At 34.4% G+C, this 23429-nt stretch overlaps 2 protein-coding genes across 3 annotated transcripts; one reads left to right on the top strand and one right to left on the bottom strand.

Annotated features, from left to right (window-relative positions):
• Nucleotides 1-339: 339 nt before the first annotated feature.
• LOC148960403 (eukaryotic translation initiation factor 6-like) lies at nucleotides 340-17809 on the bottom strand. The gene is made up of 8 exons (XM_089115962.1): nucleotides 17674-17809; nucleotides 13938-14023; nucleotides 12133-12176; nucleotides 11472-11603; nucleotides 6650-6760; nucleotides 3313-3378; nucleotides 2408-2589; nucleotides 340-1621 (listed from the first exon to the last, which is right to left on the bottom strand). Exons 1-8 carry the CDS (start codon nucleotides 17778-17780, stop codon nucleotides 1612-1614), a joined length of 738 nt encoding a protein of 245 aa, XP_088972088.1. The 5' UTR covers nucleotides 17781-17809; the 3' UTR covers nucleotides 340-1611.
• Nucleotides 17810-17987: 178 nt separating this feature from the next.
• On the top strand, nucleotides 17988-22807 carry LOC135691271 (uncharacterized). 2 transcript variants are annotated; one of them, XM_065209086.2, is made up of 8 exons: nucleotides 17988-18122; nucleotides 18989-19088; nucleotides 19434-19656; nucleotides 20366-20442; nucleotides 21009-21119; nucleotides 21380-21449; nucleotides 21742-21821; nucleotides 22171-22807. In XM_065209086.2, exons 1-8 carry the CDS (start codon nucleotides 18050-18052, stop codon nucleotides 22265-22267), a joined length of 831 nt encoding a protein of 276 aa, XP_065065158.2. In that variant the 5' UTR covers nucleotides 17988-18049; the 3' UTR covers nucleotides 22268-22807. The 2 variants fall into 2 exon arrangements, with proteins under 2 accessions (XP_065065158.2, XP_065065157.2); XM_065209085.2 differs by having other exon boundaries at nucleotides 19434-19660; nucleotides 20370-20442.
• The last annotated feature ends 622 nt before the right edge of the window (nucleotides 22808-23429 follow it).

Here is a 23429-nt window from a genome sequence, read left to right as displayed (position 1 = left end):
GAACGAGACGAACGAGACGAACGAGACGAACGAGACGAGACGGTACGGTACGACACGATTTCAAAATGACAAGGGAAACACGACAAAAACGGCTACAACATTCAAAACAGGGTACTTTGCATATTTACATTTGTCCTTTTCAATCGGATCTTTCTTGTTGTATGTAGTGTGTTTATTTTTTGCATCAGAGGGTAAAACGTGGACAGATTCAATGTAAGCCCTTCGTAAAACCTTTTCAGAATGAAAAGACAACATAGGGGCGATTTGGAATAAGAGAAGCTAAGTGAATGACAAGAAACGCACACAAGACTGCTTTTTGGGACAGAAATGTATACAGAGCAGAATTAAAAAGCATCCCATCATTCTATTTCACGCACAAAATAGACTAAAATTTCAAAATGGTAGCTACAATCAAAATGTTACTGGTGACACTAGAAGGAAGAATTACTACTCATTTAAAGGTCTACTTTCTATGGGCTGAACTTCTTCGCTTCTTCTGATCGAGTTGCATGAAGAAATAATAAGGTATTGACAATACACTTTCACAATCTACATACACAGTCAGACGGAAAAATACGGTTTGAATTTAATAGTGATATATAATAAGAGATAATGTAATCTGCACACGGTTCCGCTACAATTGATCAATGCAATGAAGTACTGGAGACAATTGCTATACGTTTTCTAACCTTATGATTATGACAAAGAAACGCAGCAAGAAGATTTTGTTTTATAAAACTCTTTTCGAAGCGGTAACAGTTGAATTAAAAGCTACATTTGATTACATATTTCTTAAAATTGTCACACGATCCTTGTGGACAGTGTGTTTTCCCCTCTAATGAGTACAGAGGAAAAAATATCACAAGCAGAAATAAAAAGAAAAGACTGGTCTGTCATACCAAATGGTTCGAGGGCAAATAGGAAGTCTTTAAACTGTACCCAGATCAGGGTTGCCAGATGGTTGGAATGGTTGGCGGCCATATACTTAAAGGTTTAGGCCCGATTCGGCCAGCCAGAAAAACATACAAAACAGCTAAATTTTGGCAAATTGTGTATGCCCAGATATGCGCGCAAACAGCGTCGAATACAAAGCTGCATATTCCTGTCTACGGTGCCTCGCTAAGCACAGGGTAACAGGACCTTTTTCATTCTAGGCCATCACAATATCCGTTAACATTGATATTGACTTACTGGAGGGTTTATTTTCAATTGTTGCTGATCAAGGGAGGGAAAACTTTCCGTTATGAAAAGGACTGTGCGAGCAAAAACAACCAATGATAGTCCTTATCGACCAAAATAACAAAAGTTAATACCAGAATGTAGAAGTGTTTGATTCAAACGACCTAACTAAGACAACAGCTCATTGCTTTGCAGATGAAAAACGGCTATGGTGAGGCTTCCACGGGAAACTATAGTCTGTTGGCTCAATCGACTATGCAGCCAGTTTTCAAAAAGCTTTACACCTGCCGGAATTTTGATTAATAGCCTGGTTACCGACTGGTAATTAAGTAGATCAATTTAGTACCAGTATTACATTTAATATAAACGTCCCGTTTTAACAAACCATTTCCTAATTTGTCGTGCTGTTTGGCAGATGCAATATCCATAAATTCAGGTCATACTAAGGATGGAAGAAAAAAATTAAAACTTACTTATCCAAATATAAATATTTGGGGGAAAATGACAAGCAAACTTTGTTACACTAAATAATGCGATTTTCCATCCATTAAAGTAATAGCGTAATACAGAATTTATTCGTCAGGTACTATTGAGGTGTCTCTATTCCAGGATGTAGGCAATATGAGGACTAAACACAAAGCAGGCCGCCTTTATAAATTAATATTTTAAGCAGTGGTCTCGTGTATTATAGAATTCTTTTGAAGTATCCAGACTTTGGCAACTGACAAAACTGCAGATACTGACGCGAGGTTGTAGGCGCTCAGTAGAACGCATCCGAAACAGCAGCTCAACTTACGGCCTCATTTTGAAAACATAATTATCAAACTTCTGTACTAAACTATGAATAAAGATTTGGATTGATGACCAGCACCGTAGAATGAATTTAGAGTGTTTAAGAAAACGAGGCTGTAAAACTAAATTCGTAAGATCTACTTGTTCTATTGTATACAAATGCCAAATAGTTTTTCAAGGTCGACGAAATCCTAAAAACATCGCTGAAAACGGAGATCAGAATGAAAATCCCTTACAATTAAGATAGTTACAGGAAAAAATCTCAATTTCATTGTTAATTGCCGGGATATCAAAAAGATGAAAAATGTTCTATTCAATGCCCCAAAAATCAATCCAGGTGCTTCCTTCAATTCATGTGCTCATTCTTTGCATTCCACAAGCCTACGTTTTGATTTTCAGTCTATCGAAAAAACCCACTTTATAAAAGATTGCATACCTGTCTATTAGGGAAGCTCTCATCGAGGTGCCAATGGCCGAGGGTTGGTTATCTCCAAGTTTGAATATGCTTTCTATTACTGACAGCTCTGTACTTGTAGTGTCAAGACCACAAAATGCGGACCAATCATTTACTACCATGCCAGCACCAATTACATCGCTCCCTCGATTGACTGTTCCAGCCTGCAGAATATGTATTGAAAAATATATTAATTTGATGCCAGCTTTGCAACTTAATTAATAAAGATGGTGATGGTAAGAATAATGTCCAGCTTTAAAGCTTGCAGTACCTGTTGGCTGAATGGAAATTTTTCTGGCTTTTCGTAAGCTTTTCGTGGGAAATGATTGTATTGTAGGAATGAAAAATTGGTTGCATAAAAAACAAAGTGTATTTATTTGCACTCTTTCATTACTTTGTGAGTGCCATGATTTATTCACACTGAAACTTCTAGAATAGTTCATCTTTAATGCAGAAGAATCTAATGGGCTAGATATAATTTTGGCATCATCGTTAGAAAAAATGCAAGAAATGACAAAATAAGATGCAAAAGAGCGGGGATTTCGGGAAATGCATATAAGCAGAATAGGCTCGTCAACGAGAACATCGGATGAGAAAAATGTTCACAGAAACTTTTAAGGGGCAAGTGGATAATATATAAAAAAATCTCAAGCTCCTTTAATAAAATTTAAAATTGCAAAAACGTGGATGTAATTTTGACGTATTTGTTGAACATACAAAGTTTCAAACACAAGGACATGAATGAAATTTTAATGGCTCGCTTAAGAAATGTAAGAAAAACTGAAAAGCAAAAATCTTTAAAAATAGCTTTGTAAAAATCAAACATATACAAAAAAGGAAGGTTAGCTTTTTTCAAAGCTATTTTTAAAATGCAAAGTTAAACGCACCACTAATGGAACTTGAAGTAGTGAGGAGAGCTCATCTTGGTCCTCGATTGATGTTTTCGGGTGCACCTACACCAGGAAAATTAAAATTCATTATTTGCAACAATGTCAAACCAATTGTTTATAAAAAAACGAACACAGCGAGGAAGTACGATTCTCTTGCAATGTTACATGAAGTACCTTACTTAGATGTTCTTGCAGCGAGGAAGTTATATGAAGTACCTTTCTTAGATGTTCGTTCTTCAAGTTGCTCACGAAGGATATGGTTAAAATAACATTACTATGCATTAAATCTGGAGAAAAAGGAAAGACAGGGTTGACGAGGAAAGTGTAGGGTAATGGGCTTGGGAAAGAGATACAGAGACCTTGAGGTATTAGGGTAGTATTAGGGTAGATCGGTCTAGCCAGATGATCAAGAAAAATAGGCTTGTCTACATCTGAGCTTTGATTCGGCATTCAAACAAAAACTATTGGAAAATAAAAGGAAAGGGCCAAAAAGAGCTGAGAGCCTGTCGCAATTTAAATAGCTTTATACAAGGCATGTTAGATATGAGCTTTCCCGACCACGTCAAAGAAGACAGAGTTAGCCTTGCCAAAAAGAAGCTTATATTTTTAATAGGTATAATAACAAGATATAAAGAAGATCTCAAACAGCTTGGAAGACAAAGACGTTACCTGTCAACTAAATAATTCAACCGTGTGAAAGGGAAAGCCAGCAAAAATACCATGCAATACATTAGTTGAGAGGGGGGGGGGGGGGGTAGTGACGCCAAGTGTCAGAGTTGGGACAACGGGTATATGGAAATAAATCATATAGAAAGGTAACGGAATAAATTTTAGACACAGATAAGTGTATGATGGTAGGTAAGGTGGTAATAAGTTGTAAAGAAATTCGTATTGCGCTGGATTCACGTTGGGAAAGTGAAGGGAGCTATGATGATGAGATTAAAAAAGGTATATGGGCACGTACAAAAGCGCTGTAGAATACACTGTAGAGATCTACTTGTATGTGTTTTGGGGTCACAAGGGGAAAAGTCCCACTTCGTCAAGGTTGGTTTGTCCAGCTCTGAAAATACTTCCTATTATATTAAATTACTCTGTGCTTATGAAATGTAAAGTGAAGTCTTTCTTATCATTAAGTTATCACCTCATTTGCCTCAAACAAGATGCTGTTTTTAATTAAAGTCGCCGAATGAAGATCATCACGCAATATAAAATCATTACTAAAGCGAGTTTCATTTAGCCGATGTTCACCAGTATTTAATTATTTGCAAGAACACATAACTATAACAATTCATCGTCAGAAATCAATTATTGAAATGCGTCTTCGTCTGTCGTCTTGTTCTCAGAAAACGAAACTTGTGAAGCAACGTAGAACTGTTTTTTACTATACATCAAATACTTCTAAACAGCGCCTACACTGCTAAAGCATTACACGAAATTAGCCAGCAGCAGTTATTATTGAAACCATTAAATATATTAAAAAACAACATACAGATGTGTTATTCAACAACTATGGCTGATTAACCAAAACAGCAATTTTATCTGTAGATATCAAAACCCATGCTATGAATTAAATTTTTAAGCCTAAATACCGAATCAAGTATTTAAATAATCATCTACTTATATGTTTTATATTTAGTTCTTAATTATCTCTAATTAAATGAAGATAACGATGAGACACTAATAAGGGTTTTACAAAATAAAACTTGGCAAGAAGGCGAAAATAAGGCATAAATCATCCCCTTCAAAGATGCTTAGCACTTTTGAGCTTTAAAAATGCGTCTGAAAATGCAAAAAGCTACATGGTTCAGCTATAACCGCTAGATTCTTGCTTAAAACTCTTAATTTGGAAACAGAATCAGCCATACTCAGCGTCAAACCCTTCTTATCTAGTTCACGCAATGGAGCTTGGAAGATTGAATTCAAATTTCTTTCAGGGGCACTCCTCTGGGCAGTGTCCAGAACAGTAATCATCATTCCTCCAGATAAGTAAAATTTTGAAACCTTTTATCCAAACAATAGAAATATGGCGTGTTCTGGACATAACAAATGCAATTATTTTGTTTCCATTGACTTTCCTATGATTGTTGGCCGCGGTGCAGCTAACCTTTTTTACTGTGCTAGGTAGAAAAAAACCAAGACATTGCTCTGAAGATTTATTGCAGACAGAATGTCTTTCGTGACTTCAGTGCTATCAGCCATCGATATTAACATCAGGTTCACCCTTATTAAAATTTGAATGCTTAAAGAGCCATAAACGCAAAGAAATTGGCATCGCCAAAAACACTTTTCGTCGTTCTAGTTTGTTATGTGAACAGCAAAGACTATCACAAATAGGCTCAATGTTGTCTTGAATACAGGAAGGGGTTCTAATTTAGGCACAGAATTTAGGGGAAGAAAGTTGAAGCGAGCAAGAGTATGAGTGCCTGCAAGCGGGTCGTCTGGAGGCCGATGCCGGAAGACTTGAACGAAGGCGTGATTGCGTCACGATCGATGAAAATTGAAAACAAACCAATTTTGAACGAACATGGCACAGAAAGGATGAAAGAGGAAAAAACGTTTTCTATTCTGGACAAGCTCTCACTAGTAAGGGTTAGCAAGTAGTATAATTCTATCATACATGGTTTGAATGCAATTTTTATAACGGGAAAGTTAGCATCTAATACCTAGTAGGCGTAGAAGAGGTTGGTTGGGAGCGGTTCGAAACTTTATTTTTGACTGATTTAATTCTTTCTTGGTTATATCAACCTTTTTAATTTCATCGACGTGAGCAGCCATTATCGTTAGGCAGAAGCTTGCCTTGTACCGAGAAATCCCCATCGACCGAGAGCTTTCTCAATTACTTTCGAATTTCACATGATCAATCAATTTCTGTTGATGACCATCGGACCGTTGAAACACTAGGTTACCAAAAATTCAGTCGTACTGGTTTTTCTCCCTTGTTTCTCGCAACATGGATGTGATACAAAGCATGTAAAACCATTTTTCGGTAGAACTTTTATCCCCATTTCATATGGCCAAAGTCTTTTTGCAACTTTCGGGGGTCGAAATTTGAGTTGGTGCCTCTTTAAGGTCTCATGACAAAAGAAGCTATGCACAGTTGGTGATTCGACTATTAAACTAGCCAGGTAAGAATCCTCATAGCAGAACCTAGATCCGTTTTGTCTTACCGCAATCCTCCTTCATCCACCAGGTTTCGTACACACATAACTTCTGCAAAACGTCGAAAGAAATTTCCCATGTCTTTAAAACAGCTTCAGATCAAGATGGCTGGCGCTGGACGATATTAACAAGATTTATGCCTCTTGTTTACGGTATACATGCAACTTAAACTTACCAGTCCTCCTTGATTCGTTATTTTGCAGTACGACCCGACCAAAACGTTACCAGCTATCGTCTGTCTGAATACTTCTACTTTCAGTGTGTCGGCCAAAATTTCTTCTGTTTCCTAAAGACATAAAAACTGATCAATTCAAAAACCTTGAACACTGAGCATAGTTTAAAAAGGTTAGAGCGTATTTGCATCCCGCTTGCATAATAAAGACCTTTTTGACTAGTTTTTTATGACTTTTTAAAGCAAGCTAACATTTCTTAGGTCAACTCTACGCTTACAACGTAAGCATTTCCAAACACTTGTCATATTGTGAATAATTACAAAATAACTTATCTTGTGCAGAATTACTGTGAAAATTTACCTCGATGTTATTCAAAAAAGATGACTAGCTTGGCTTTGAATAATTTGAATATGTCAAAATGTTATGATTTTTAAATGACGTCTTCGAAATCGCATGGTACTGTAAGACATTCATATGACATCACAGAAGCAGGTTAACTGAATACATTGACATACAAATGTAATACCGGGTATGACAATATTTATATAGGTTTGCCATTATTAATTATTAAGCCGGTCAAAACTCTTTATCTATATGACGTTGTTGTAGATTAACTTTCTGTATGAGCTGTATTGACAGAAAGCTAGGAAAATTATCTCCAGACGATTTATGGTTGATCAATAAATCCTTTACTATGAAAAATTGCATGCAAAGCTCGAGCCCCATGACAGGTATTTCCAAGAAGCTGAAAAATAATTGATAGCTAATTGTTCATTCACAAGATGCAATCTTTTCAGTAAGTCACCATTCATCCTTATTATTTTACCATTTTGAGCATTTGAGGAAACTACAGGGTGTAGGGGTTCGGAGGGGGTTTAGTGAAGTGTGATTCAAAACCTCCATTCTTAAAGGCACTCAGTTTGCTGGGCTTTTGAGAAATTTTTCTTCTAAATGTAAGATTTCTAACAGCTAGACTCGTGAAATGCCCACCAATGGTAGTGGTGGTTTTAAGGGGGGTCATGGCCCCAGTCCCTGCGCTTATGGTAGCCAAAAGGGGCCCCACACCTAAGAAAAAAGATAGACATTGTAAAGAACAAAGGCCCCTTAGATGTTTTTGGCTCCGGGACCCACAGTTCCAAAAACCGCCACTGCCCAGAGATGTGGTACTATGAAAAGTACAATTGGGGCTCTCAAGCAAAAAGTTGCATAAAACAAAAATAGAAATTTGCAAATCAACAAGGAGCACTGAACCACTGCCAATGATCTGTGCACTGAACCCTTGCCCAAGGAGCAGAGGTGTAACATTTTTCAGAGGATGGTCTCCTGAAGCCCTTGTCTTGGTATTCTACCATGTTTCCCCTTCAATGTTGGAGTTCTGGTTATTTCATTGTATTATTGATCTTTTTAATCTACCAAAATTGCAGAATTTTACAAAATTTTGTCAAATCAATATTCAATTTCACAGGGCAAAAGTCTCTTACAACCTCAAAGATAAAACATGGGATTTACACCCTTGCTTTTGGAAAAAATGCGCCATAATGGCAGAATTGTTTACATTTGTAAAATATACCTTTGTTATTCTAGCAATGATTCATATAAGCATGGTCTACTCTAGTGTCTCTAATAGACGGCCCCCCTATTAGCACCCCCTTCTATTGAAAACTGGCCGACATGAACACCCCCTTCTATTAGCACCCCCTTTCTATTGAAAACTGGCCGTAATGAACACCCCACTTTTATTACATCCCCCTTCTATTAGAGACACTAGAGTATATCATTTGAATTTATCTTTGTGTTTCTTCAAATGAATATGAACCTTAGATGCTATTTGCTATAGTAACAGAGGTTGCCTTTCTAAATTTCTTTTTGAACCTTTTAAATATCTATACCCTAAATGCCTCTGAGTGTGCAAGGTAATGATATCTATTTATCCCTGTCAACATTATTATTTTAGGCATAAAAAGGTACCAAATTCTTTCATGGATCAGCAGAAATATTGGACAATGCTAGAAGAAGGTTGGAGATTCCCACTATCCTGTTATCTGGCCATTAGCCACTGGCTTTGGGGGAGTGATAACGTGCCCCCATTTTCCCCTGAAAGTGCTACCACAAAGACCTCAACATATTGTTCAAAAAGACAACTGTTTTTGTATGAAAATGTTTACAAACGAGACTATTTTTAAAATAATCTTAAGTTAATAGATAATTTGGTTGCTATCTATATATAGTTTGCAAATCCACTGTTATTATTTCAAACTAGTAGTGACAAATTGAAATTTTCAGTACTAAGTATTTTCTAGCAACTTTGCAATAGATTATTGCTTCATGATACTTTTATAAGAACATTTTTCAAGTGCAACTGAAATTGTGAATTTGCTAGTTAGTTCATTGGTATTTATATATACAATTCAATAATACCAACATACATTGGTTATTCATTGATATAGCAGGTTAAAATTCTGACAGCTTCAAGGAGCTGACAAGGCCTCTGCCTAAGCTTTAAGATTAAATACAAAAAAATATATTTACACAAGTTTATTGAAAAAGTTTAAATATTAATATCATCTCAAATCCTTTACTTTCTTTGTTTGAGAACAAGTTTATAGTTAAAAGTTTTCTGACTATGACTATGGTTGGTTGTTTAGTCTTGTCTTAAAAGTTTGTATACTTCCATGTCCTTGATTGTCCTGGTTTTTGTCCAATAATTCATGATGATATAAAGCTCTTTATCCTAATGAATCTACTGTATAAATTCATACAGCTTTGATTCCTGGTATTGGTACTGGTTTTGTTTTGGTCCTTACTCCTGAATAAATTTTTGCGATGGCTTTTTTAGCTGTTGCACTGAAGGTAGAGCTGATGAAAAACAGTGAATCTTCTTTTTAAAAACAGGAAACTGACCTGTCAATACAGACTGCATCAAACTCCATGGCAGTCTGTCAACATCCTCATGTTTCTGTCTTGTTGGCCTAATTTGACAGTTTGACTGCTCTATCAGATACATTTGGCAATGAGATACTTCATACTCGATCAAAATATCAAGACTGGTCATCAATATTTGTCTCTTTAAATTGATTTCAGATAAAAGTTTGGCATTCTAATAAGCATGCCGCTGCTGGGCTCTTTCGGCCATTTTGCTAGGTTCTCATTGTACCTTTGGACATTTGATGATACTTGCCGTGCAAATATCAAGGCAGACAATGTTTGTGATGCAATCTGAAATGCTCTGATAACGCGGTTGAAAAACAATTCAACTCAATGACCAAATTTAAAAACGTTTTTAACTACAAAACTGTTAGAGATATGAAGAAATTAATAGCAGCTTCATTTTCAGAAGGTCTGATTACATTGTGTTCTGAAATAAGAATTTTGGGCTGGAGTGCCCCTTTAAGATGCTTATAACTGAAGTAAAGCCTCACAATACTTCAATGGCTTACCACAGTGGCATAAATTATGGGAAGCTTGGGGAATGTAGTGATTCCCCAACCCCTTTCTTTCTCTATTCATTTTATCTTGAAAACTTTATCTCAGAAATAAGATATTTGGAACTTGAAAGTACACTTACATTAAAAAAATATTAGGACAAACTTCCAAATTTCATAGACATTTTATGCAACAAATTTGGATAGATTTTTTTTAAAAACCTTTCCATTAAATAAGTACAGCAGCTATTTCCATGAAACTTTCACAAGACATTGCTGATTTTTCAAAGCATTTATGTATGCCAAACAATTAAAAAAACATCGACCATAAAATTTCTATAGGCCTTAAGACAAAAACCTGGAGGCTCTTGAAATTCAAGAACTGAGTTAAGAGAAGCGCTTAGAAATTGCTCTCTACTAAAATAATTGATTTTGTGAAATTGCATCAATTGTTGGCTGCTAAATGAGTGCAGCTTTCCTGGTGTGTAAAAATATTTTCTGTACAAGATCAGTAAAAAATTTACTAAGGGATGGCAGACCAAAGAAGTTTACGACGCTGTTGGACAAAAGGTCTTTACTGAGGGAAATGCGAAGTAATAGGTTTGAATCCTTACTAGAAATTATGTTGTCATGTAAAAAGAAGCTAAATATTGGAACATAAGCAAAAACTATAAAAATCATGAAAAATACCAATTTTCCAGCTTTATAGGAAGAAAATGCTCTCTCATAATAAAATTGCCAACGAATAGAATGGCTTCTCCTTGACTGTTACACAGTTTTAAAAGTGACTCGAGTAAATGCAATAATTTAATAAAATTGTAGCGTTTTAGTTGATGTAGCAAACTTTATTTGAAGCTTAAAATTTTGATTTTGTAATTTCTTTTATAAATTTCTTTGTTATGGAAACTTGAAATTAAAAATTTGAATTTTTTTGGACACCTCTAGAATTTTGTGAAGGTCATGTGACTTTGCCGTTATTAGGCCATTCATTCCTTATGCATATTGTGTTGTTATATTCAGAAAAATCTTAAGAATCCTATGTTTTCAAGGTTATACTTTATAAGTTGAAGCATTTTTCTTAACTTTTTATTCCACTTTGGGGATATGTAGGCCTAGATTATTTGGAGGAAGACTGCCCAAATCTGAAAAAGTTTTTGTTGCAAAACCGAATCCAATGCAATGCCATAATTTGTTTATCGAATTTGTCCCAATACTTTTTTAATGTAAGTGTGGAAAAGTTACTAATAAAAAGCAAATTACCTCATTAGTCATAATTAATGAAAAGCAAAAACGTAAACTTGATATTCTCAAAAGGTTAGCTACATTTGCTTCAATAAGGTAGTTTATACCTTGGGTGGTCCTTTAGAACACAAAATGGTTAATCCACAAAATACATACTGACCTTGTCTATATCCGGATGTACTAAAGCCACATAGTCATTACAAACTACAACATTTCCAAGAGCTGACAGCCTTTCTTCCACTCTTTGGACCTGTACACTTTCTGGAAGGGAATTTCTTATGTGCTGAAGTTCCTAAAAGATAAAGCAGTTTTATAAATAAGAGAAAAGAATTCCTTAGAAAAAAATGGTTCAGATAATTCTAAGGACACTCTACTATGAATATACAAAAATAGCCCATATCCGGTAGTAACAAAATATGTTCACAATGATTTTGTTATGGAGAATAATAGAAAAGGGATGTACTTAGGGCTACATGTCACAAGGAAAATGAAATTAAGTGGTTCAAATCTTTTTTCTGTTTTATTCTTGATCAGTGAGAATTGTACTTTAACATTTTTAATAATATTTTTAAAATTTTAAGTCCCAACATAACATTGTAGGCTTTGAAGTTCTCCTTCAAATTTTGTATAATGATTTGCAGGAAGTAAGAATCCCAGAGACTGCAAAATGGCAATTTATTCTTGGCATCAATTTGTAAACAAGATACTGCCAACAATGACTATACTGTATATTCTATGCATCAAAAGTAGATTAATTGCATTGGTATTGAGTAATATGGGCTAAACAGGAAATTTGAGGATTAAAAACAAAAACAAAATACCTGATCAGTTGTCGTGTTTGGAAGAATGAGACCATGTCTGTTTCCTTGAGATATAAAAATAAAGGATCAAACCATTTTTGAAAATTAATACAATTATTACAATACAAATTAATACCTGGGGACCAAGTGTCTGACTGGTCATAAATGTGATAAACTATTTATTAATCTATCATTTAAACACCATGCCATTAATCTATCAAAACAGTTTGTAACATTCTGCTTTTCTGGGCTTAGTTTCCAAATGAACAATTGCTTATTGTTTAGAAATATATATGGTGTCTGATAGCTAAAATTACCCTGCATTGATAATTCTTGATTGATTTATAGTAAGAAATGCATATTTGGCAGCAAAAGGTTGCATTGGGGGCCTGCTGGATGTACACTATCAGGGCAAAAATATTGCAACACCTGCCAAGGTGATTAATGATGGATCAAGGAATAACTTTTGTTGTTGTCTGATTAAGCTATTGTTTAATCAGCCAATGGCCTGCAAATAAAGCGAAGTATATAGCAGCAATTCAAGTAACTTGTAAATAAACAAAAATTTCGCGTAGGTGTTTCTGGCTTTGATAAGTGTAGAAAATTGCTTTGGAATTTATGCACAAAATTTGTTGATGGAATGCACTGGGATTCTCCTGCATCCTCCATAAACTCTCTAAGTTATTTCTTGTTTGGATCTTAGAGAACCTTACGGACTTCAAATCAGATCATTTTCATTGGCAACAAGAAATTTTCGCTTATTTTAAGGTTAGGACTTTGTGATGGCCGAGAAAGGACATAAGAGTCTGCAGATTTTCAGGTAAATTTGAGTAAAAATGACCTTGTGAGGGAGATGTATTGTGTTTTTGAAAAACGCTGCCTTCCTTATTTCCCTAGCATTGATTTGGTTCTACCAAAGAGACTGTTTTGCATTATTTTGCAATATTTCACTGCATTAACCCGCACATCGCTAATTGATGATTAACCAACTTATATGCCTAACTGTACCCAAAGAATTACCCAAGTTGAGTTGGAAGATTTCAGGGCTAAAGAAGTCTGGAATAATGACTCTATTTGTTGTTTCCTGATCTTTCACTATTTTGCTATCATTTTCTATGAAAAATTTTGAAATGTTTAGAAGTAAAAGACTAGTTACATGAAGTTTTATCACAACTATTAGCTACTTATCCTGTCTATATTTTGATTTTACCACTGCAGATATTTTTTTTATAACTGCAAACTTTCTTACGTTAATATTGTAATTCTAAGTACTTCGAAATCCTTAATAAATTTAAAAGAATTTGACTACAGGTTTAGCATGATTATTTTCTTTTTTAAGGGGAATATTTCAGCATATAAGTTATAAGTTTGCAAAACTTCAATTTTTTTTTGCCATTTTCATTTGGGTGTTGCAATACTTTTGTCCTGGTAGTGTACTTACATGAGTTAGAAAAGGAAATCTGATTTCTTTCTTGGAGACAAATGAAGATAAGAGGTAAGCTCCAGCTCCAGTTATTTTTAGTTTTCTAATAGATAGATGCATTTTAATACAATATGATGCATCTAGGTTGCACGATTGAGTAAATGCATCGAAGAGAGGTCCTTTTTGGAGAATCTTGACTTTAAAAAGGACTTTACAGAAACATGTATATACCGTAAAGTAATGTGAGTGTAGAATGTTGATTTTATTAGCAAGTACTAACAAGCTGGGAAAAACAATTTTTACTGAAATCGTCTTATAAGGGCCAGTGTTACTCCATATGGATGCAAGTACAAATCCACTCACAAGTCCGGGTCGAAATTTGCAGAAGAAAATCATAACTTACCAGCTGACATTCTGCCAATTATATTACAATTTGCAACTGATGTGTGAATAACTGGGATGGTATCTACAAGCTCCCCTTCAAAGACACTACAACAAAAAGGTAATATTTTACTCTTTAGACATTAAAAAACTTAGAATTGAGACCTTAATTACAGAAAACTTAAATAAGAACAAACATGATAGTTTAACACATAATATACATTTCTGTTAAGGGCTTAATTCCAGAAATGTCATGACGCAGGGACATTTATTAAATGAAGCTGATTAACCTTCTGTTGCATATTTTTTAAAGAACATTTAAACTTTCAAAAAGTCTTATTCTGTTAATACCCAACAATACTTTGTATATCCAAAGCAAACCAGTCAGCAGCAGCATCTTATGCAAAGACCAGCAAATGACATTCTGTATGTTCACTTGCTATCGTGTCAGCACTCACTCAAACCCAACCAAGCAAGCGTTTGATTGCTCGAGCAAAACGGCAAATGTTGAGAATCAAATGTGTCATAAATCAACACATTTCTAGTCATCTTTTAAGACCCCAGTAAGTGACACAAATAATAAAATAATAATAATACAAATATTTACAGAGGAAGGCCTCAGTTACTCGAGGGTACTTTTCACGAGGGTCCTCTATTTAACTAATTGTATTGATTTACTAAAAAGCATTATAATTAAGAAGTTCATCATATTAAGAGTGGATAAAATCAGCAATATATAGCCAATATAACAAAACACAGGAAATATAAGTAAGCTGACGTAACCACATCTCAAAGAAAAAATACATTTGAAAATCAAAGCCTTTGATTGTACTCCTTGTGCCTTCACATACAATTGATGAAAATTGTGTTAAATTAAGAGAAAACTATTATGTTTCAATGAATCTTAAAGGTGGGCTTGTATCTATTTGGCCACACCCTTAAATTTCAAGGAATTTGCGGACAACTCAATTTTTTCATCATTTTAGGAAAAAGCCTGATTTGTCAAGTAAATAAGCATCACAGATATTTTTAAGTTGCATTTTTGAAATTTTAAGCTAGTTTTTTGGTTTCCTGCCAATTTTTAGCCTGATATCTGCAATAGTTTTTTAATTGTAACTGTTAAAGGAGATAGGGGTCAGTGCGTACCACGCCCAATTTTCTGCATATTTGCTGATTCAGCATAAATTTCAGATTGCGATAACTTTCAAACTATTCAAGATATAAAGCTGAAATTTTGCAGTTGTTGTAATCTCATTAGAAGCTTTGATTGTGCAAAATATAATCAAAATCTGAGACATGATGGTCACAACCTCTGGATGATTTGACATGGAATGACCCCAAGCGATTGTTTAAGAATACTATTGGCACTTAGTTTTTGAACTACAATAGCATTAGGAACATCTTCTGGACAGTTAAACCGTTTTTAAAAAGAATAACATTTTGAGATCATTCTGCAATACTGTTTATATAATCTTCGTGATGTACATAAAGTTCATAAACAAAACACATTTATATTGGGTATTTAATCTTTTTAGACTGCATTAAAGGTCATCGAAACAGTTCGTTTTCATTTGATATTACCATAAAAAAAGGATCATACAGTTTTTATTTTACAGACACTTTTAGAATTGGCATTTTTAGAGCAATTGCTCACGCAAGAGAAATCATGTGGGTGCTGGGTCCCTTGCGTGGGATATTTCTTATGAAAAGGCCTGTGTTAGTCATGATACTTCGGTCTTCCTGGTCTTTGTAGGGTTGCATAGTAGCTTGTTAGTAAGTAATGCTTCAGTGTAAACTATTACATGAGGTAAGAAAAATGTCAGAAAACAGATCAAGATGCCAAGAGGGGCTTATCTCTGTTTTGATATTTTGATGCAGAACATGCAGTTCATGAAATTGATTTCCTTTTAAACATTGAATTCCAGCAATAATCACCTATTAAATTCCAGCAACATTTCAACCTTTTCTTGGTATACCATACAGTGTTTCAAAACAAGATGTTTAGAGCTGTCAATTTCCAAAACTTCTTGCTGAACCTAGTACTTCAGCATTATCCTCATGAAAGATTTTCATAGCAGTTATTTCTTTGCCTTTTTTGTGTTTGAGGCACTGTCCTCTTTTGGACACTCTTCATTACGCTTCTAAGCCAAATTTTGCATGCAGAATACATACCTTTGGCATTTGCTTATTTGCTGGGTTAATAATTTGCATATTTTGGCAACAGTTGGCCACATTCTTGTATTATATATATATATCACAAATTGACAATTTATCCACAGTGTAGTCCCACCATTTTACACCCCTGCTATTTATCCTCTTTTTAGCCTTAGTTTTGTTTTTAGTTTTTACTTCTGTTGGGTTGCCCAATATAGTTAGCTAAATGAAAGTATCCCCCTCTTATTGGTACCAATCTAAAACACAGCTGCTAGTCTTGGAAGAATCACTTTTGCATTTTGTCCAAATTTGATGAGATGGCGTCTAAATTTCATTGATGTTGGGGGATGGGTCATGTTTTGATGAGAAAATGTCGGGGGATGGATCATATTTTGACAGCATACTTTTTATGATGAAATCCTGTGATTTTCAAACTGTCTTTACGTTCCAAAAATTAGTCACACTTTGGATATAATTTGCGTTCCCAGTTTTGTGGCTACTAGTGGTCAATTTAAGACAAACATTCTCTCATGGCCTGTGTGTGCTCTACGAACATGAAATAAGAGTCAGCACCTTCCAAGACCTTGATTGCTTAAATCACAATCTGCTCTTAGCAAAAGTAAATGCCTTTGTATTTAGATGCAACCCTCTTTATTTGTCTCTATCTATCTGGAGGAAGGCAACATGTGCACCTTAATGGAACATCCAGCACTTGGTATTGCTTGAGGGGAGGGGGCCACAGGAAGGGGCACAAGACAGTGGCAAAAACTCAGGTTTTTTTAGAGGGAGGCCAATGATTCTTAGACATTAGATGTTGTCAAGTATCTGATGAAAGCACAACTTCTTAGACAAGAAATTGATTGGAGGCCACATGCCCCCATAATTCCTTTCGCTGGTACTACAACCCCACATCATCAATACCTTCATCAATTAAACTGTTTGTCTTATGAATGATAATGATGATAGTGGTGAATGACCTGCAATTATGCAAATTATGCTGATGATGAGAACTTTGGGATGGTAATTTCAAAATTAAAAAAGGAGAGTATACTTTTATCATAAGAATTTATTACTTGAGTTTCAAATATATGAAATTGGAGGGAAAAAGTGTCATATTTTGATATTTGGCACAAATAATGCTGGTGACACTGGTGCCTTAGACCTACAAGAAAAATCACTTTGTGTTACATGTCACATCTCTCCAAGTAAAATTTTAATCATCACGTTAATTAACATGTTATGACAAAGTCTAAAACCTGTGCTTTCTTGGAAGGAGCTTGTTTGCAAAACAAAGGAGAATTTGTTTAAAATATATGATTTATCTGATTCACCCTTGCCCCCATCCCACTTTCTAATTTACATTGGATGGAGCCCTCTATAAGGAATAATTTGTAAACCTAGGTTATTTCGAGTCCAGTAATATAATAAGCTTGTGCCAAGTTTTTGGAATTGTTTAGGTTATTTTATTTTATAAAGGACAGAGTACTTTATCATATCTATTAAAGTTGCAACTTTGAATAGAGAAATTAAAATATTAATCTCTTTTAGTTTTGTTTCTTTTCTTTTCTTTCTTTCGATTGTAATTGTAGTGATGTAGTACTGACCTATAAAAATTCTCTGAGCCACCAACAGCAACCAGGCAGTAACTATTCGTCAGTGTGGCAAAAACGCCAACCTCATTGCTGTTTTCAAACTGAGCTCTAACAGCCATGATGTCCAACAATCTTCTGGTACCTTCAATAGATTTTGGACTTTACTGGACAAATTGAAATTGAATTGAAAACTTTACTGTGTGCAACTCTACGTAACACAGATTGCACCACATGGAAGAAACTCCTGACAGAACTTCTGTGAGTTCACACTGAAACGAGGTTGCAACTTCCACGCACGACCGAGATTAGCGAATGGTTTGTTGCAGATGGCGAAGCTTTGAGATACTTGAGAAGGTTTTCGTTGAAGCAAACTAAAGCGCGTAAAACGATGGACTCAGATGACTCTGATCAAGATGTTGGAGCTTATCAAAGTAGCGATGACGAAGATTACGTCCCGGAAGGTTTGGATCTAGTATGAATGCTGTCTAACCAATCGTGTCATTTGGGTTTTGTTCTGTTTTGTTTTGTTTTGTTTTGTTTCCATATAACTCATATTGATTTTATTTCCCTATAAAAATATGATAATTTCGATGACAAAAAAGACACCTATACAAAGTTTAAGGTATGCATTCTTTACACACTCAAAGCTACTTCGATAACCAACCATCGCTACAATCGTCCATTATTTACGCAGCTTTTTCCAAGAAATCAGCATGAGGATAATGTTAGTTGCTGTATTATCATGCAGATACAACAAAACACTTTCTTGTAAAAATAAACTTTTAAGGATATTGAGATTCAAAATTTGTAAATTTAAGAATAGACAAGAAATAATTGCATGGGGTGAATTTATTTTACAAATACTTTTTATCTATGAATACGTATTGTGCCTTTTCCTCAAATTTGTCCATAATGAAAGTAAAGCAGTAACAATAAGTTCGAACTTTCTTTGTTGACTATTAATGCAATCACATAAATCAAGAAAATCAGCAAAAATAAAGGTATTTCCAACCCAGGGGGTCCTATATTCAAGGTGTAGAGAACACACAGCCAGGGAAAAGAAAATTCTAGCTGAGAACAGGGTTAAAGTGATAAGTGAAATGAAGGGATAAAGGAATACATTATACCACAGTGGCATAGAGAATGCTTGTGCTGCTTTGTGATAATGTGATTGAATGAATGAGAAGGAACAATATTTGAAACAGGCCTAAGCAGAGGTACTACAGACAAAGAGACTACAAGTTTTCAAAGAAACAGTTTTTCTAAGCACAACTAGATATATAATTTTTTGTAAATAGCTTCATAAATGATGTGTAAATCACTATAGGAGCAAGTGCAGATGATGATGATGATGAAGACTATAACTCTAAGAAAAAGAAAGGACGGACACCCAAGAAGAAAGCTACAGTTACTCCTTTGCGCAGAAGGTTAGATTATATAAATTCTACAAGCATTAATGCATTACAAGTTTTCAAATTACCAAAAAGGGGAGAATTTTTCATAAAAGTATCCCTTAAAAGCAAGAGATACTTAAAGACAATTTAAGCTTTTTTGGAAAGTTCAGGGTAAGTATAATGTGGTTAAAGTTTATTTGGGCTAAAGTATGAGACAAACAGTTGTTCTTGAAATAAGCAGTTTTGAATCTTTGAAATTTAAATTGTATGATATCAAATTTGGTCCAAAACATATAGAACCATTCATGTTTGGTTGAGTCTCTCTATTCAAGCCTTAGATCAGATAACATTGTTTATTTTATTAACTTTCATACTAAGCTCCAGAAGAAAAAGAGGAGGCATAAAATTGCGAGAACCAGACTCTGATGAAGAGAGTGAAGAACCTTTGGCTAGCAGTGAGTCAGAAGAAGACAATGAACCAGTGGAAGATGATGACAATGAAGCTGAAAATGAACAAAATGAAGAAGAGAAAAAAAGAATCACTAATATTTGGGAATCCATGAAACAAGATGGGAACTCAAACAACAAGTCTAAACCAAAGGCATGTGTTACATAATGACTAAACTAAGCGGATGAAAATAACTTTTTACCTATCTGTTTTATAAAGAATCTTTTCATTGTGCAAATTTGAGAGAAGAAGTGTCAGACTGAAGAGTGTCAGACAAAAAACTTTAGTATGGCTCAAAATGTTTTCTTTTTTCAAGGCCATTTTATCTGTTTTACTTTTGATAAATGTCATTCAGATAAAGTTGTATTTGCTTCAAGGTGTCAAAAAGAACAACTTTAATGTTTCAGCTTGAGTTGCACATGCATTGTTATTATCAGATGCCTAATGCCAGCTTGAATAGATCAAAGGGCTTATTATTATGTAACGTTGCTATGACCAGCATAATGCTTGAATCTCATTGCTAACTAAACAAGCAATTTGTGATATAATTGACAGAACTAGCAAGATTTGAATCCATTAACTACTTTAATTTTGTATTATTTATTATATTCATAGTAAAACTAAACTGTGTATTTATTCATTGTAGATAAATGAACATCAAATTGAATAGAAGTAAAGTTAAGGATAATTTGATATGCAGGACTTTGCACAAGCATAATTCATCTGTGCCTCACTACATGGTTCTATCATATGTTCTACAAAAAGGTTTTGTTTCTGTTTTGTAAAATTGTTGAACAAGCTTTCAGAACTTGTAAATGTATCAAGATAGACAGTCAACAATTAAAACATGTTACATTTAAAGGAAGATGTATCAGGTGATGAAGACCCCAAGGAAAAGAATGACGTAAATGAACAGACAGAGAAAGACTCTGCAGAGAAGTATGTTTAGCTATCCAGCGTTTAATTTGAAACATTTTTCTTGAAAAGCTAGACTTGGTTTTAGCTTTTAATTCTAAAGGCAATTCTAAATTTATCTTTGGGTAATGTCATCCATCATATAAATATATATATAAATAGATCAAAATGAAATTATCGATATATTTCTCAAAGATTGTGAAAAATCACAGTAAACTTTTCAATGAACAGCAAACAAAAATTGTTTTTTTCTAAAAGACAACAATCAGCAGGATAATTAGGAATAGATTAAAGACCATTATGCTCGAGCATACTTTTGTCTGCAGAAATTTGAGATTTCAGAGAAACTTCATATCAAAATGTTTTTGTTATCGTTATAAAAAGGCCTGAGATAGGCGTTCTCATGATTTTTGTTAGAATAAGGCAATGATAAAATTGGGGAGCTTGACTAGAGCCATGTCAACCAATCATTCAGCAAGAGGTGAAAGAAAATTTTTGCTGCAAAAAGCACAGAACAATATAGATACAAAAAAGCTTGTTAAATGAAATTGTATCTTGTGTTTACAATGCTGATAAAGGAAAATCTCTAGGTCCCTTGCTGATAACAAGCCTAAAGAAACCACAAAAATAGAAGAGAAAGAGACTGTTTCAGAGAAGCAAGATTCAGAGAAAAGCCCAAGAGAAATTCCTGGTGCAGCAAGGTATTAAAATGTGCAGTAACACATGAACATTTTGTGATTGATTCATAGAGCACAATTTTAAATTAAAAATCAAGAAGAGGTTTTTCTGGAAGAAACAAACTGTAATTGGCTACTTATCATTACACTTTGAGTTATTGAGAAGTTATTTTTATTAAGAAATTTTTGATTACACACCTTGACAAATGTGAAGTTTGTTTTGATAGTCTTACCAAAATGTTTGTAGAAGATTTTTTCAGAGTTCCTATTCTATTTGTTTTCAGCAAGAAACGACCTGGTGGCCTAAGCAATGTACTTGGCTCAATTAGTAAAAAGCAGAAAATAAGCACTCTAGTAAGAAAAACACCTTCTAATTTTTTCAGTTTGTTTGTTTTTGTTCCTTCTTTCTGTACATGTCAGCTCTGGAGAATTTGAAAACAAAATCATTTTTGTCATATAGATCTATGTTGATCTTAGTTGAAGATTATATGCTTTGCTTATATTGCTTCATGCTTGATTGCTGGATACAAAGACTCAAAACAACTTCATTAAAAACTTTCACCACTGCTTTGGTAAAGCTTCTTAAGACATGGTTGTAAAATACCTTTATAAAATTTATTTTCAAATCATTCTTGTATTTATACAGGACAAATCCAAAAAGGACTGGGACTCATTCAAAAAGGAACAGGGTATTGAAGACGAACTAAGAAACAAAAGCAAAGATGGGTATGTATTTTAACCTTAAGCTGAATTCCAACTAGGTGCAATGTTTCCAATGCTCATAACTTCTTTATTCTTATAAACAGATTTCATGCCCAATTGTATTTTTTTGTAATGGATCAAATCAATGCATATTGTCAGACACATCAGAGTGATTTGCTCAACTGGGCTCAAGTGTGCAGGCATTTGCCCAGAGCTGGTCTTGCAAGCAATTAATAGTGTGTGGAAAATGTAGGCAGTGGAGAAGATAATTCAATTTCATTCTTTGAAATACAAAATAGTTTAGTTTGAAAGACAGATGATTCCAAATAGTTTCCTTAGCAATCCTTCAAGCTTATTTATTTTTTTAAATCAGGTTTTTGAGTAAACAAGAATTTCTTCAACGAGTCGACTATCGCAAATGGGAGAATGAAAGAGAACTGAGACTTGCTACTGGCCGTGGGAAAAAGTGAATGGATGTCAGTCACTTGCTTTTGCTGCCACGAAGCAATGTTTTATTGAATTCTGAACAATGCTAACAATGGTATGAAGTAGCCACAAGAGATATGTTGTGGCAAAGATACCATATTTTTTCCAGTTAAATGTAGAATATATTTCTTTCTTATGTTTTGTATTTTGAGTTGTATTATCAGTGTAGGTTTAAAGGTGTTAAGTTGGGTTAACATTTATTCATTCTTGTGTCTTTGGAAAGGTTTTAATGCCTCGTAAATTATTAGTGTTGTTTGGATCAAGCAAGGAATTTTTAAATGAGCAGAAAAACAACTTCATTAAGCAAAACTTCCTTGTGAAATAAGATAATAAGTAGACTTCCCAGACTGTATATGTATGACAATAACTACCTAGTGTTTGAGACAATTTGATTATATCTATTCAACAGATGTATAGCAGAAGTGGGAAATGTAGTATAACCATACTCAGTTTAATGTCGTTGTAGGTATGTAGAGACATTCAGGGCGCTCTTGTATATCAGACAAGGCTTAGTTTCGATGAAATTGTTTTTGTCTTTTCTGTCCTTGAACTGTTTCAAAGCATGCATTTATGCAATTTTTCTAGAATCATTTCTATAAATAACAGAAAAGTCTTAAATTTCTGTGGTATTTCATTTTACGAAACATACAGAAATTAACTTACTCAGTGCACTGGAAAGCATCCACTGGTCCTTCATTTTTCACTCCAGACGTCATTAATGACCTTGAGTAAGAAAAATCGTCATCCCTCCGCTCTTTAGGTTTCCATTTATAAGACTTTTGATGAATCCTTCAATGTACAATCTCTGCAAAAATTTTGGAACACTTATTCAGTTCTCAAGGGCAAATTCAGCCACCCCCTCTCCACATTAAAACATTTTGGTTTGCTATAAAAGGAATTAGAAGATTAGATGGATGTTTTATTCGTATGACTTGTATGAAATTTTGCCTGAACTGTAAACATTGTTCTTAGGGTGAGGGGGCCAGATGTTGTAGAATTGAGTAAAGAAACAAAAAGCATTAAAAGGCAGCACAAATTGCTGGGTGTTCTAAGTAATTTTGGCAGACATCGAATATTAACCAGAATTGAACAATATTTTGGTAACTCTAAGCTTCTCCAATGAAGTAAATTTCTGATCCTGAAATA

The sequence above is a fragment of the Rhopilema esculentum genome, chromosome 4 (genome assembly GCF_057945365.1).
Source record: "Rhopilema esculentum isolate cy_ngs chromosome 4, ASM5794536v1, whole genome shotgun sequence".
NCBI classification, from domain to species: Eukaryota; Metazoa; Cnidaria; class Scyphozoa; order Rhizostomeae; family Rhizostomatidae; genus Rhopilema; species Rhopilema esculentum.
The sequence above is the reverse complement of the archived record's forward strand: the minus strand, read 5'-3'. Positions and strand labels throughout refer to the sequence as shown.